Source organism: Mytilus galloprovincialis, chromosome 9 (assembly GCF_965363235.1).
Source record: "Mytilus galloprovincialis chromosome 9, xbMytGall1.hap1.1, whole genome shotgun sequence".
Lineage (NCBI taxonomy): Eukaryota > Metazoa > Mollusca > Bivalvia > Mytilida > Mytilidae > Mytilus > Mytilus galloprovincialis.
This window is the reverse complement of record NC_134846.1, coordinates 22496155-22511479: the sequence shown is the minus strand read 5'-3', so window position 1 is coordinate 22511479 and position 15325 is coordinate 22496155. Positions and strand designations below refer to the sequence as shown.

Genomic DNA, 15325 nt, shown 5'->3' with positions numbered 1-15325 from the left:
CATGAAACCGTTTAGATTTCAAGGACATACTATGTAGATGTGCATATCAACTGAAAATTATTATTAAATTATGATTGATTTTTTTTTCTTATAGTTATTTTATTTGTCCAGTGACAATTATGTGGGGGGCGTGGGGTATGCGAGCGCGCCCACTAAGGTTCTTTAATTGTACATCTTTCTTACAGGAACTTTGTTTACTATTCCTGAGGGTTGGGGAAAAACACAGGAAAAGCACAAATCTGGCCAGTACAGAATATTTGCTTGGAAATCATTGGGGGCAAAATCACACAACGTGCACAAGTTAAAATTGCCTTCATCGTCAACTAATGAACTTAGATTTTCTACTCCAATTAACAAGAACAATGATATTGTGCAGGTTATGGTAAGCATTATCTTTATAGTGTCGGAATGAAGACACGGTATTCTTCAAACAGTCATAGTACAGAAAATCATGAGCATAATTTTTCAATAAACAAGTTTAAATTTTCCTAATTAATGGGTGTGAAGTGCTTTGTGCCATAAATAAGCATCAGCTTTTGGTGTTATATTTTTTCTGTTTTTCTTTTGTGTTTTTTATATACATATATATATATAGAACGACAAATGCAATTTTGTCCGCAAAACATTTTTTTATATTTTTATTTGCCGTTCAGTTTTATTAGTACTAGAAATATTGTACAAAATGTGACTTTACAGGCAATATGCTTCGTTCTAAGGTTCGACAATCGATTCCGTTAACTCTGACTGAAGTCTTTTTATTATCTCATGCAATCACTCTTTTCTTTAAGATACAAGCAAATTGTTAATGTCCACCGTACTATAAATAAGAAAATGTAGTATGAGTGTCGATGAGACAACTCTCCGTCCAAGTCATGAATCATGTATAAAAAAAGTTATCAATATACAAATATACGTCTATTTAAATAAACATCTATTTGAATTAAATCTTTCCGGGAAAAAAAGAGAACATGTATTATTTTATTTAGTTCCTTTTAATTTACTGCACCTGTACGCAAAATCTTATAAAAATTTGAAAAAAAGGCTTATTTAATTTAACTTGACCGTAAATGCCACGAAAATCAAACATGTTCTGTGTTATGTGGTAATAATCATTGTCATTGGAAACCAAAACATCAGCATTTTTTTTTATTTGTAACTCTAAAACGGAAGAAGTGACGCCACCCAAATTTAAAAAGATTTGTGTTGTGTAGTAATTAGCATTGTGTTTAAGTTTAATAACATTGTTAACGACAAATTTAATGTAAAAAGAGAAATAAACAAAATCAGCAATCATTTGTGATTTGTAAAGGAGAGTAACTCTAGAACGGTAAAGTTGATCATGGTACTAAAATTCAAACTTGTTTGTGTTTTGTGGTTATAAGCATCGTGTATAAGAATCATATTAACATTTGGTTGACGAAAACAAAATTTAGAATAGAAACCAAAAATTCAACAAGATTTCAATTTGTAAAGGGGTATTATTCTAGAATGGTATAAGTGACGCCATCCAAATTCAAATTTGATCTGTGTTTTGTGGTAACAAGCACTGTGTATAAGTTTCAAATAGGTTGAGGCAAACTAAAGTAGCAGTTAGAGAACTGAAACCAATTTCGGGATGGACGTACGAATGGACTGACGTACATGTGCATGTAGACTGACAAGGGTAAAACTTAATGCACCCTCCGCTATTGCGGAGTCATACAAATCAGTATATGAAACTATATATGATTACGTCATGCCAAGTTCAAATCTGTACAAACAAAAGGAATTACCAACTTCAAAGTAATTAACTGGCTGACATATAGCTTTGTATTTATCCATTACTCGAATATAAACATTTGCATCTATTTGTGGTCTAGGTTAAAGAATTGACGGGCAGTTCTGGTCACAATCAAAATGCCGGCTATCTATTCAAAGCAACAGGTGCCGTGCAAAATACACAAAACAGTTCATACGGAGGAGTTGTGTATTCTTACTCAAATCAGTCTTCGCGTGTATGGTATCCACCAGTTCATGCTCACGGGAAACAGTACTTGATGTATATCGACACTCTGTTTGGATCTCCATCATCAACAGCAATATTGGCAGAGTTGGAAATAACAACTTTTGTTCCTTATGATTCACGTAATTAATTCAAACTTTCCTTTAGTTCATTTCATATTATTAAATGAAATATTTCAAACCGAGCATTGCTTTTTTCTCTTTTTGATGAGATACTTATCATATTTAATCATTGTATAAATAACACATAGCTGAGAGGGTGATAGAGAAGATTGGTACCCCGAGAAAACATTGTCAACCGCGAGTGCGGCGAAGCCAAGGTTGACAATGCTTTTTCGAGGGGTACATCTGCTCTATCACCCTCTCACCTATGTGTTATTTAATTTATTATACTGAATGTGCTATCATTATTGTCTTTTACAGATTACTTTTATTTTAAAAGTAAGTATTTTCTTTGACGTCACGTTCAAAACAACGTTATGGGTGTTAGAAAAAAAAAGTCAAGCAAGATGTTTTATTATTTTTATTTAACAGTCAAATAACAAAATCTGAACCAAAACGAAGAACTTAAGCATTGCATTTAATTACTTGATGTAAATTCAATTCATTGTCCTTTACATTATCGAATTCTGATTGGTCTAACCGAGAGGTTAACATTCAAAAAATTGTCACCCGCTCTGCCATGTGATAGAGTAAATTAACACCCTCGTATTAGCCAATCAAAATATGGCATTTTAACGTGAAGTATAATAAATTAATCATATTTAAGAATTGAATGCTTCTTTTTGTAAATTCACTGGGGTGTAAAAGCGTTGACCGAAGTATATTTGGTATGAAGCGCAGAAGCGCATCAGTCTTAAAATGTGCACACGATCAACGCTTTTAAAATCCTATGAAATAACAAAATAAAGCATTCAATACTTATAATTACATTTTTTCGCTATGATCATGAAAACATGATTACTATCAAGTTGTTTTCTTTATAGGAGCATGTGTCAACATGAATGGTACAATTCATTTTAAAATAGAGTTTACTAAGGAATAACGCGAGATTGGGGTAACCAATCAGAATAACGCACTATTATGAAATTACATCTTATGTAATTATAACAAAATGCTCGGAAAGCATGACTGTAATCATGTAAATGCAATCAACAAAATGATTATATTAGAACATACATTCTTGGTCTGGTGGATTTCAAAAGTTGAAAAGTACTCAGTCTGGCTTCGAATTCATGTTTAGTTTCCAATTTAGGTACAAGTATTTAGATTATACTGTATTATGACACAATTTCAACATAATGAATGCTAACTGATATAATAGTAGTTCACTAAAATGACAACGAAAAGCAAAATATAAGATATATTTGACTAATAATAAAAACTCGGTCTTGACGAAAATATTGCATTTGATATACAGCAGGTTTATCGACAGTTACAACGACACCAATGACATCTACAACGGCAACAACAACGATTTCTACCACTCAATCAACAAAAACCAGCACAACAAAAATGACAACATCGGCGCAACCAACGACTACAACACCAAAATCAACAACTAGTATCTCCACTACAACATCACCAAAACGTACAACGACAACATCAACATTACCAACTAGTACAACAACAACAAGTATGTCAACCAAGACAACGCCAATAGATACAACGACAACATCAACACTTGCAACGACAGCAAAATCAAAGCCAACAAGTACAATAGTAACGTCTACAACAACATTAACTAATGGAGTTACTAGTATGTTGAATATAAATTTACGGTAATTTTGCAAGCTTACAATTGAACAAACATATATTTTGAATGCATTTTACGTATACTTAAATTTGTAGTAATACAAATCTATGGAACGCCATAGCTGTCTTCCGTTGTTCATAATTAGTATATATATGCTGTGATTATTTAATTATTTTCAGCGGGTTTTTCTTGATTATGAGTGCCCTTTTCATTATGTTCAGTAGTATAACAATTATGTTGAGCAGTAAACCGAGAAAAAAATTGTCCGGCTTCGACTTCCGAAAATAACCGAAAACATACGATCTACCACCACCACATAATGAAAAAAGCACTGAAAATAATTGATTAACCACCTAGTATAATATTTTTTAAACCAAACATAAAACATTTTGACCACTGATCATAAAGTTGTTTGTACTGTACATAATATTTATTTCACTCAACATAATGATAACAGTACTGATTATATGTTTGACCACTGAATATTTCGATTTCTGTAGTCAACATCATTAGAAATCTACATGATATAAAATATTTTCAAAAGTACTGAATATAAAGACAAATCTACTCAATAGAATAATTTACCTACTGAACATAAAGCTAAAACTGCTAAGTATATTGATTAAAGTGCTGAATATAATACCAGATCTGCACAATATAATGATTATTCTACTGATTTTATTATTTCATTGGGGTTTTTTTTTCTCAAATTAATGTCGTTTTTCTAAATTCAAGTAGCAAACTTCAGATTTAAATCCAATATTTTGAATGATCTTGCCCGAGTGTGTACTAACTAGTATCTGTTTTATCGATTTTCTGAATGGATGTTCGATAACTCAGAGTTAAACATACATGTTTGTTCTGCATCGATTTTGATTGGGTTTGTTAAGCTCAAAACACTGGACACTTTTAATTTGCAAAACACTCATTTGCAAATCCGCCGCCGCCTCAAACAAGAGCTACAATATCATGTATATAACCAAAATGTGCAGAATTACATGGGATTCAATAATTTCATTGGTTTTCTACAGTTACTTTCATATTTATTTTGCAATTTGAATTATAAAAACATGGGATTTTCAATATCCCATGGGACAGGGCAAAATCCCATGGGATTTTGGTTAAATCCCATGGGATTTTTTTTTGTCCCATGGGATTATTGTAGTCCCATGGGATATTTGTTGTCCCATGGGACAAAAAAAATCCCATGGGATTTTTATTATCCCATGGGATTTTTAATATCCCATGGGACAAATTAAAATCCTATGGGATTCTAATTGTAAATATATAGATATAAATAAACAGTAATGTGTATGTTACAATGTTTTCTATTTGGTAGTAAATTATTATAAGATGAATCTTTTTAATTGAATATCTTTTTTTCTTGGGAAATGTTAATTTAGCATATTGTTCTTTAACTGTTCAAAACTAAACTTTTAAACAACAAAGCAGATAATGTAAGTATCAATATATGTTTATTCATGAATTATAGAATACTTTCTTGAAACACAATTATTTGCCATTTGAAATCAATAAAAACTCTATTGTTAGGCTTAACATACTAGTAGCTATTTAAGTAAATCTATTTTTTTCACAATATCCCTCAACACAAAACATTAATAGTTTCTTATCATCCAGCATTGTTTGATGGTATAGTCCACTTTTTGGACATTCAGCACAGAACTTTGACATTATTGTGGTTTCAATATTTTTTTGAATTTAAAAGAACTTCAAATCATTGACTGAGTGATGAAAATAATAACTGATCCAACTTTTGTCTTTGAATTTATTCTGGTCTTGTTTCTATGTTTTCTCCATTTATTCTAGGTGGTGAATTTCAATCCTTCTGAAAAAGAACCAATAAAATCTAAAGTAATGGATTATACAAAATTGTTTTCATACATGTAGCAATAATATGATTTTCAATAAAAATAGCTATGCGATATGGATTTTACTGATTGTTAAAGGTTGTCCAGTGTCATCAGTTGCTAACGGCCTACATCCTTTGGTCTCTGATGGAGGGTTGTCAAATTAGCAATATACCACATCTTCCTATTCTAATACCATATAACAATCAATTAATTTATTCTTCTTTATAACATTTGGGTATTTTCCCAAGTCATATACATAATATATATATATACTGTAAATTCGGAATTAATGCGAGTTTTTTTTTATTGCGAAAAATGCAACGGAGTTGTAAACGCAATAATTTAAACTCGCATTATGAAATATTTTATATGGATTAAACAGGATTTTTCTCAAAATCGTAAAATTTAAAATCGCATTTAAGTCTAAAATGACAGAATCGCAATAATAAATGCACGCAATAATTTATGAATTTACAGTATAAAGATCAATGTTAAAACTTTAGACAACTATAATAACATTCCATTATTCACAAGAATTTGCAATATATTATACAAAATGCAGACAACAGAAACAATATTTCTTTAAGCTTTTGAAGTTCAGACAGATTTCAATTTGTGTTTTATTTCAATGAAAAAATACCTTGAACATATTGGAAATTATAACATTGATACAAAAAAAATATGTATGTTTTATCCTTATTTTTTGTGTTGTTGGCTTGCTGTCTCATTTTAATATACATTTAAACATACATCAATAATCTTCTTCTTTATTAAAAGTAAAAATGGGATATTTTTGATTTTGATATCCCAAAACATTATAATTCTATCAAACACCAATGTGTTTGATATTAATTTTAAGACATGTATAAATGTTCCAGACCATATCAGTATTCGGATGTTACTTTTACGGTCCAGAACTTACAGTCCCACCATATGTGTACAGTCAGACCATTTAAGTATATTTGTACTGTCTGGTACCAGCTCGACCAAACCTGTGTTTTTATTTTAACTGCAATTAAACTTTTTGTATTAATCTATTAAAGATTTCAGTTATGTTGATCTGTACTGTACATTTGTTTGTAATAAACTTGACCAACTTCTTAAAATTGGGCAAGCGTACAGTCCAAATACTTGTTTGTTCTGGAACATAAACATGATTAACAAGCATTTGGCAGGATGTCATGCTAAAATCCCATTAATATTAGTACTAAATTTTGAGTATATACATGTAAATCCACAAGTTACTTACTGAAATTCATGGTGAACACTCACCAAAAACTTACAATTTAGAGGAAAGACTGGAAAGATGAATGCACTAACACTATCAAAACAGAGCATAAAACTTACCGAAAAACAAGATGTTTTACATTTATCCAGGAGCAGGATAATTGAAAAGTTGTTTTTTTCTTTCTCTGCTGTCCATCATATAACCTTTGATTTCATTCATGCAAAATATGAAAATCTGCAAAGGTAAGACCTAGAACCTCAACTTATCCACATTTTGAATTTTGAACTGCATACTTGTCCTTTTCATCTTGCTGACAACCTAAACATAAAAAAATGATAAAAACATAATTCTAGATTGACTTTGTGTTTTTATTTTTGTTGGTACATGTACAAACAATTTTCCCAACTTTAAAACGAAAACATCATCACCAAAGAGGAGGTCATACTAACCTCCGAAATATTTAAACAAACCGAAATTATTACTTGATTAAGATCTTGTCGTAAATTAATGGCATAGATACTCTTATTTTTGAAAACTTGATGTCTATTGCATACTTATATTCCTTTGTACGAGAGTATGCATATTAAGATGGACTCCATGGACTTTAATGTTAGCATGATTAATTTTACAGTCACTGACAGTTTTTCAGCTCTATGTGTACATTTTGAGAGAATCTTGCAATACTGTATATTCTGATATTCAGAACTTATTGTGAGGTTTTTATTAATACAACTGAAAGCTGTATCTCGTTTTCATTTCTGATACATATTTATGAGCTGAAGACCAGTGCCGAATTTTTCTCACTGCATTGACGACCCATAGGTGACCTTCGGCCGTGGTCTGCTCTTTGATTGGGTTGTTGTCTCTTTGTCAAATTCCCATGTTCCACTTCCCATTTTATATCATGTATGCTGATTTTTCTTAAATTACAATATTCAATCATGTAGTTTTGTCCATTATTGAAAATACGATAAGAAAAAATAAATGCACAAAAAATTTAACATTGTTATATATGTAAAAGACTTTTTTTTAAATTCAAAACAGTTGCCTACACTGTTAATTTCCTTGTTTGATTTCATATTTTTAAAGCCTTTATAGCTAGCTAGATGGTATGCCGGGGCGGATCCAGCCATTTTTAAAGGGGGGTTCCCAACCCAAGACAAAGGGGATGATCCTATATTCATTTGATTTGTTTTATTGTCTCATACAAGAATATATATGGTTTGACGGTGGGGATCAGGGATCCTGAAATTTTTTCACCTAACCACTGGATGACAGGGGATCTCAACCATTTAAAAGTTTCTCAAACATGTGGGGTGGGGGTGAACCCCATGGACTCTCCCTATATTTCCTTTTATTTGTTTTATTGTTCTATACAAGAATATATAAATATGGTTTAGGGGTGGGGATCTTGACCGTTTACAAGTTTTCAAACTAGAGGGGGTGGGACTTCACTTTTATTTTATTTCATTATTAATTTTATTGTCCCCAACAAGAATATATATGGTTTAGGGGTGGGGATCTGGATCGTTCACAAGATAATAGCACATTCTCAAATTGAACAGAGTGGTGAAACCCCCAAAGACCTCCTTTTAATTTCATTTGATTTGTTTTATCGTCCCATTCAAGAATATATATGGTTTAGGGATGGGGATCTGGACCGTTTACAAGATAATAGCATATTCTCAAATTGAAAGGGGTGGGGATTACCTCCCATGGACTCACCCTCCCTTCTTTCTCCCCCCCCCCCCGAAATACTTTTTAATAAGCCCCAATGCACAGATAGTTCACAGTATTTTCCCTTGATTTACACTAAAGAATATACACTATACAGGTGTAATTTTTTTTTAAAAAGATAATACAACTGAAGACCACCCTGACCACAGTGGTGGATCCAGAATTTTTCATAAGTGGGGCCCACCGACTGCCTAAGAGGGGCCTGCTCCTGCCATGACTCAGTGATTCCATATATAATCAACCAATTCTTTTCCCAAACAGGGGGCCCTGAACTCCTGATCCCCCCTTTTTTTTCCTCATTTCAATCACCCTGATATAAATTTAGTTTTATCACTTACAATAGGAATGGTTTGAATTCCCCAATAATTCTTATATACCATTAATATCAGCATATTTCATTTTTGATAAATGGAAGGCAAAAGTTTTCTATGGGTAGAAATGGATAGTGGGAAGCTTTCAGATTCACACCATGCCGGTGGCTGTGTTCAAAGTGCTGGGTTTTTATTACCCTCGTTGTTTGCGGACTAACTATTTAGGTCAGTGGTGGATAATAGTGTGCGTGCATTAATCTTCTATACCTTCTTAATCAATATATTCAAATACTGACGGCAAGTGTGTGTTGTAATGATGTATCAATGTCTTTTTGAAAATCACCGTGCTATTTACATGTGGGATCGAGAATGCAGGGGAAGGAAACTTGTCAATTATGTTTATTTCTAAGCCAAAATAAAATGAGCCGCCGTAAAATTAACCTTGGGTAATAACAGTGCATGTAAGGCTCGTCTCGGAGGGGTGTCTTTTTTTCTGTCTTCTTTTTTTAGTTATATTTTTAATAACTTACACTTTTTTCCATTATTCTCTTTCTTTCACTATTCTTTATTCCTTTTTTTTTCTTTGTCCTTAGTTCTCTATTCTGTTAATTCACATCCATACCCTCTTATGTGTATGTGGACTTACTGTAGTTTATTTTTTAGTTCTGGCAGAGATATTAGATACAATATATATGTCTCTGGTTCTGGTATTATACGATAAGTCAATTTCTTTTTCATGCAGTGTCATGAAATATAATGGTTTTATGCATATCAGCCAAGATTGTGCGCAACATTTTAATAAACAATTCAACACTATATACACGTTTAATGTGAATTTTATTAAAATCGATGAAGAACATGAATTTGGCAGCTAGTGCCCCTTAAACAGGTAAAGTTCAATTAACAAATTCTGATCTACTGGCATTCAACACCAAATTACTTACTTGCTGTATATTGATAAATGTGATTGTATATTGTCAATACCTCAACATCGAGAATACGTCATGTGAGGTGTTGGTCGCTACGTTTGATACGGGGTCAAAGGTTGCGGCTTCGAGACAGAGAAAAACATCCAGGTAAAAAGTGTAGAATTTTGTTTTTGAAAATTTGAGTTGTAAATTTTCCTAAAAAGTACTTAATTCCGTTCATCTAGTTGTAAATTTTCCTAAAAAAGTACTTATTTCCGTTCATCTATTATGGGTATAAACTAAACTGAACAAGAAAAGTATTAGTAAACAGACAGAAAATCCGACGTTGAATTAATTATTTTACAATTAATTGTTTAAATATATGAGAGAATGTTTTAGGCGAATTTTCTTTAATTACAGATAAATGTATTTTAGGTTCAGGAAATGATTTATTCTTCGGGTACGTCTAAACAACCGCTCAGGACCTCCTGAGTGCACTCAGGACATACAAAGTGCACTCAGGACCCATTACCGTAATCATATCTGCACACATGATGGATGTTTATATTCGTTATACGCTTCTTATTTTAGAGTTAAATTTTGGTAGAAGTTGAAATCGCAGGGGCGGATCCAGCCATTTTAAAAAGGGGGGGGTCCTAACCCAGGGCAAAAAAAGGGGGGTTCAACTACATGTCCCCATTCAAATGCATTGATCGGCCAAAAAAAGGGGGGTTCCAACCCCCCGGAACCCCCTCCCCCCTCTGGATCCGCGCCTGAATCGAACTTAGATAGATATGTTAATTCTTATAAAATAATGAGGGCACGTGTCACTGATTACACAACTACTGAGCCATGAATTATCCAATCAACAAAATTGATTGGATTATCTTTATTGTTTTTTAGGAATTGTATTGTTTAGTTCAGTTTTACCTTTAACATGAATTTGCATATAGAAAAAATAAAATATATATCTCATTCGATGTGCTTTTTCAGTTTATTTTTCATGATGACGCCCACGGGTAAATTAATTTGTTGTGTTTTGCAGTTCACGAATAAAGAAAATTATTTTATAGTTTTTTTTCTGTAACAAGTTCGATTTTTGTTTTTCAGTGTGATTCTTTTCTCTCTATCTATCTAAATCAAGTTTTTAAACAAACACAATGTTGACTGAATATCAATTTTATTACATTTGTATATCTTTATTCTCAACAAACCATTATACAAGAGAAGACAATTATGTACAATATTCAGTTTAACCTTAACGGAAATCTGTGCACGAAGACTTAGTCGTGGTTTGAACGGATTTCGTGTCAATAAACTGTCTTCGAAATAGTCTTTCTTTGTTAATGTTTGTGTCATTTTGGTCTTTTGTGGATAGTTGTCTCATTAGCAATCATACCACATCTTCTTTTTTATAATTTCTCGCTACTACAATCTAACTTACATATTTTTTAATTATACCCAAAATATCATAATTTTTAAAAAACGGAGACGAAAACGGAGACAAGTTCATTTTCAGAATTTATTTTCGCATTGAAATTCGTTTCAGGCTTGTGAAACTGGACAAAACGACTTTAATTAGAGAAAAAAAACTTAATAAAAACGGATTGCTTAAAATATTCGTATAACTCAAAAATAAAATTCCTGGACAAGTTCGATAAAAATGAGAAATAACATCTAACTACATGTATATGAGTTTGATTGTTTGAAAAGTACGGCTTTTACCGTTTAGAACGGATTCCATATACAAAACTTTAATTAATATAAATTCTTTTAAAGTATGAACATTTATTTCCCTTTTCAAACTCGTGCAAAGAATTAATTACTGGTCCAGGACATGATAATAAAATTAAGAATAAAACTTAAAAATTTATGGAACGAAATCTTAATAAAAGACGAAAATCTTAAAACATCGTGATATTCATTCTAGACGTCACAATATTACTTCCCGCATGGTCACACTGTACTAACAACACAATGTATAAAACAACAATAAAGATAATCCAATTAATTTTGTTGATTGGATAATTCATGGCTCAGTAGTTGTGTAATCAGTGACACGTGCCCTTATTATTTTCTAAGAATTACAAATGTAACATATCTATCTAAGTTCGATTTCAAATTCTACCAAATTTAACTCTAAAATAAGAAGCGTATAAAGAATATATGCATCCATCCTATGTGCGATGACTATAAAGGGTCCTGAGTGCACTTCGTATGTCATGAGTGCAATCAGGAGGTCCTTCAAGCGGTGTTTAGACGTACCGTTATTCTTCTGGAAGCTTCAATTTTTTTTTATCAATAACTTTTACACAAGGAGACATTTTTATTTTTTGACAGCATGAACCCCAGTTAATGAGCAAACACAAATTAAGAACGAAAATCGTTTACAATTAAATTTTATAGAAGGAAAAGGGGGGGGGTAATAAACAAATTTTATTTACGCTCACATACTTCTAAACAGATTTGCATATGTAAGCTCTCTATAGATTATGTTAAATTATTTCAGGAGTTTTGAAAAAAAGAATATATACAGTTTAATTTCGACTAAAATAGTGATTCTTTTTATGGATTTGGTACCTCAGTTTCGACTCAACATTTCATTTTGAATTGTTAGATGGCAAACTCTTTAGGCGAATATTGTATCTGTTCTTTATTTAATTATGGTGATATTGGCGATAATATTCATTATAACAAGGCCTTGTACAAATCCTTGATTATAGAATGTTTGGCAATTGAAAAAGACGGAAGTAGACAAACCCTAATTATGCAGGGTTTCACAAGTTGATCTCCAAGCGGCCCACATTTAACATATAATAAGATCTATATTTCTCAACGTTTTCAAAATGAAATAACTTGAATTGAAAATTTCCCAACTGTGAAAATTTGTTATTTCTAAACGTCTTTAATTATTATTTCGGAAAAAAAAATATTTAGCATATTCATATATTTTCATAATTTTTTCCGAGGAAACCTTTTTTTTTTGTAAAGTTTACTTTTATGTGTTTTTAACCATCACCAGCGACCCTTTCTCTGCCATCACCAATTAGTCCTAATTATTAAAGATCAATTGACCAAATTCAAATGATGATTGGTATATCGTATTGAATATGATCATCGGTCATCCGTGACGTATCCCAAATAACGACGCATGCCGATAGATAGATCATAGTTTATTCAGAGGCGGATTTAGGGGGGGGGGGCAGGGGGCCCGGGCCCCCCTTTTTGGGAAAAAAATTGGTTGCTTATATAGGGAATCACTGAAGCGTGACTCGAGCGGGCCCCCTCTTAGGTCAGTCAGTGGGCCCCCACTTATGAAAATTTCTGGATCCGCCACTGTTATTAATTAGCGTCTCGCAATTTAAATTTCATCAAGGGGACTTAATTAAACCAGTTACTATACAAATCTTGAAAAAACGATGTACATGTACTTTTTAATATTTTTTAAAACAAATTACGAAAACGTTTAGTGTAAAAATCACCGAATATAAATGTTTCTTTCTTGCAGGTTTTGGCATTTGTAAATAACATTAACGTTTTGGAATTCTAATGCAAAAGACAGTCGATTCAAACTGAAATAACTTCTTTAAAGATGGTTTGATTTTTTCAGAGACACACATATATATTTGTCTCAATACATGTATTATATGTCTCTGATTTTATCAAAACAAAAATAACAAAATTATAAAATATGTTAGTTATCGAATGTATACCCTGAACTCTTACTATTATATATATATGTCCTAAGTTACTTAATGTCCTGTGTGCAACCAGGAGATCCTGAACGGTTTTTAAACGTACCATTATTTTATATGCATATATTCAAAGCTGTTCTTAATTATATATGCATACTAGGTATCAGTGGCGGATCCAGGGGGAGGGTTTCGGGGGTTGGAACCTCCCTTTTTTTTGAACGATCAATGCATTTGAATGGGGACATATGGTTGGAACCACCCCTCCCCCTTTTGTCCTGGGTTGAGACCCCCCTCCTTTTCAAATGGCTGGCTCCGCCGCAGAGGTATATTTATATATATATATGTGTGTACCAGCCCCCTCCTAAATCTTTGGAAACAAATGGTAGATTATATAGGGAATCACGGAAGCATGACTGGACGTGAACACTCTAAGGCAGTCAATGAGTCCCCACTTATGAAAATTTCTGGATCAACCATTGCTTAGTTCTAGTTATCTTAGGTCCTAGTGTGAAATAATGCCAATATATATATATAGGTCTTTTAAAACACATCTTTATTCATACATGTATATATACGTTTTCTCACGGATTTGTTCATGCAATATTGGAATTATGTTTACTCAATGCGCAATTACTGAAGTTTATATTTGCTACTTTTCTTCTTAATTTCATATAAATTTTTTTTTTATTTTTTTTCTTCGAAAAATTAGTGGTGTTGAAATAGGGAATGGACACAGATACCTTATCACATTTAACCAAAGAAATGTTGTATAATGTCATCAATCTGTATTACACGTAGACAGGATGTTCTCTAGAAAACTATACGTTATACACACCCGAGAATACACGCACTGTCGAAATGGAAAATTACTGTATGTTATAGTTACCTGTAATCAGCTTTGCAACACCATGTCATGACAGTTCAAAAAGATTTTCTTCAAATCAAAATGGAATATTCATTTTTTCTGTAAAATTTAAAACTTTAAAAAGTAGACTTTGACAAAATTATGAAATAGAAAGAATTGAACAATTTAAAATCGTATTTTAACAAAGATTTAGATATAATTTTACAACGATCGATCCTTAAAAAATAACCAAACAAACGTTGAATCAAACGATATGAACCTACGCAGTTTTATATTAAAATACTGACACACACCAGTTTGCCATCTCAGTATGCAAGGCAAGGGTGCTTGGTGAGGTGCTGGAACTTGATGTACATGTATCATTAAGTTAATACAGTTCTGTTAGGATTGACTGCCTTTTTACAGAGACTTCAAGTTCTATTCTTACTGTTATCAGTTAGTATAGACGGTTCCTGGCTTAGAATGATTCTCTGCTCAGCAAATGGTGCGTAATTAGCATTTGAATCAAATTTCTTGTAGAAGTAAAAAACACAAATTAATGTATTTGACAACTTTATTCAGGAGCACAGTCTATATTATCCGGCGTAAATAACTTCGAGATTTATGTGGAAGTTTACTCTGCTGCTCGATCTATGCTAATCGATGTTCCAGTATATTTCATATTTATATTTATTCGTGAGGCCTCGTAATCGTTTATATTCACTAAAAGCACAGTCGCCTAAATATTTTATATGGCGAAAAAATTGCGGAAATTGGGAGAAATAATATATTTTTAGTAGCATTATTATTTTAAAATCTTAAGAGGTTGCTTGCAAATTTAACTCTAAAATGAGATGTGTATGACGATCTATAACGAATATATACATCCATCATGTGTGCAGATACGACGGCGACTATATAGGGTCTGCCATGAGTGCACTTTGTATGTCCTGCATGTGTGCACCCAGGAGGTC

The 15325-nt window shown here is 32.3% G+C and overlaps 1 protein-coding gene and 1 long non-coding RNA gene across 4 annotated transcripts in view; one reads left to right on the top strand and one right to left on the bottom strand.

The window, feature by feature from the left end:
• Nucleotides 1–15325, top strand: part of LOC143046703 (uncharacterized) — a 47145-nt gene that overhangs the window by 21000 nt on the left and 10820 nt on the right. The window contains exons 6-8 of one of the 3 annotated variants that reach the window (XM_076219803.1): nucleotides 186–382; nucleotides 1860–2124; nucleotides 3437–3760. In XM_076219803.1, coding sequence (XP_076075918.1) covers nucleotides 186–382; nucleotides 1860–2124; nucleotides 3437–3760 — 786 coding nt within the window. Of the gene's footprint in view, nucleotides 1–185; nucleotides 383–1859; nucleotides 2125–3421; nucleotides 3783–15325 lie in introns of all 3 variants that reach the window. The other 2 variants (XM_076219802.1, XM_076219804.1) reach the window with 2 other exon arrangements.
• On the bottom strand, nucleotides 5214–9419 carry LOC143044634 (uncharacterized). The gene is made up of 3 exons (XR_012968740.1): nucleotides 9172–9419; nucleotides 6976–7174; nucleotides 5214–5603 (listed from the first exon to the last, which is right to left on the bottom strand). It is a non-coding gene; the product is annotated as an uncharacterized LOC143044634 (long non-coding RNA).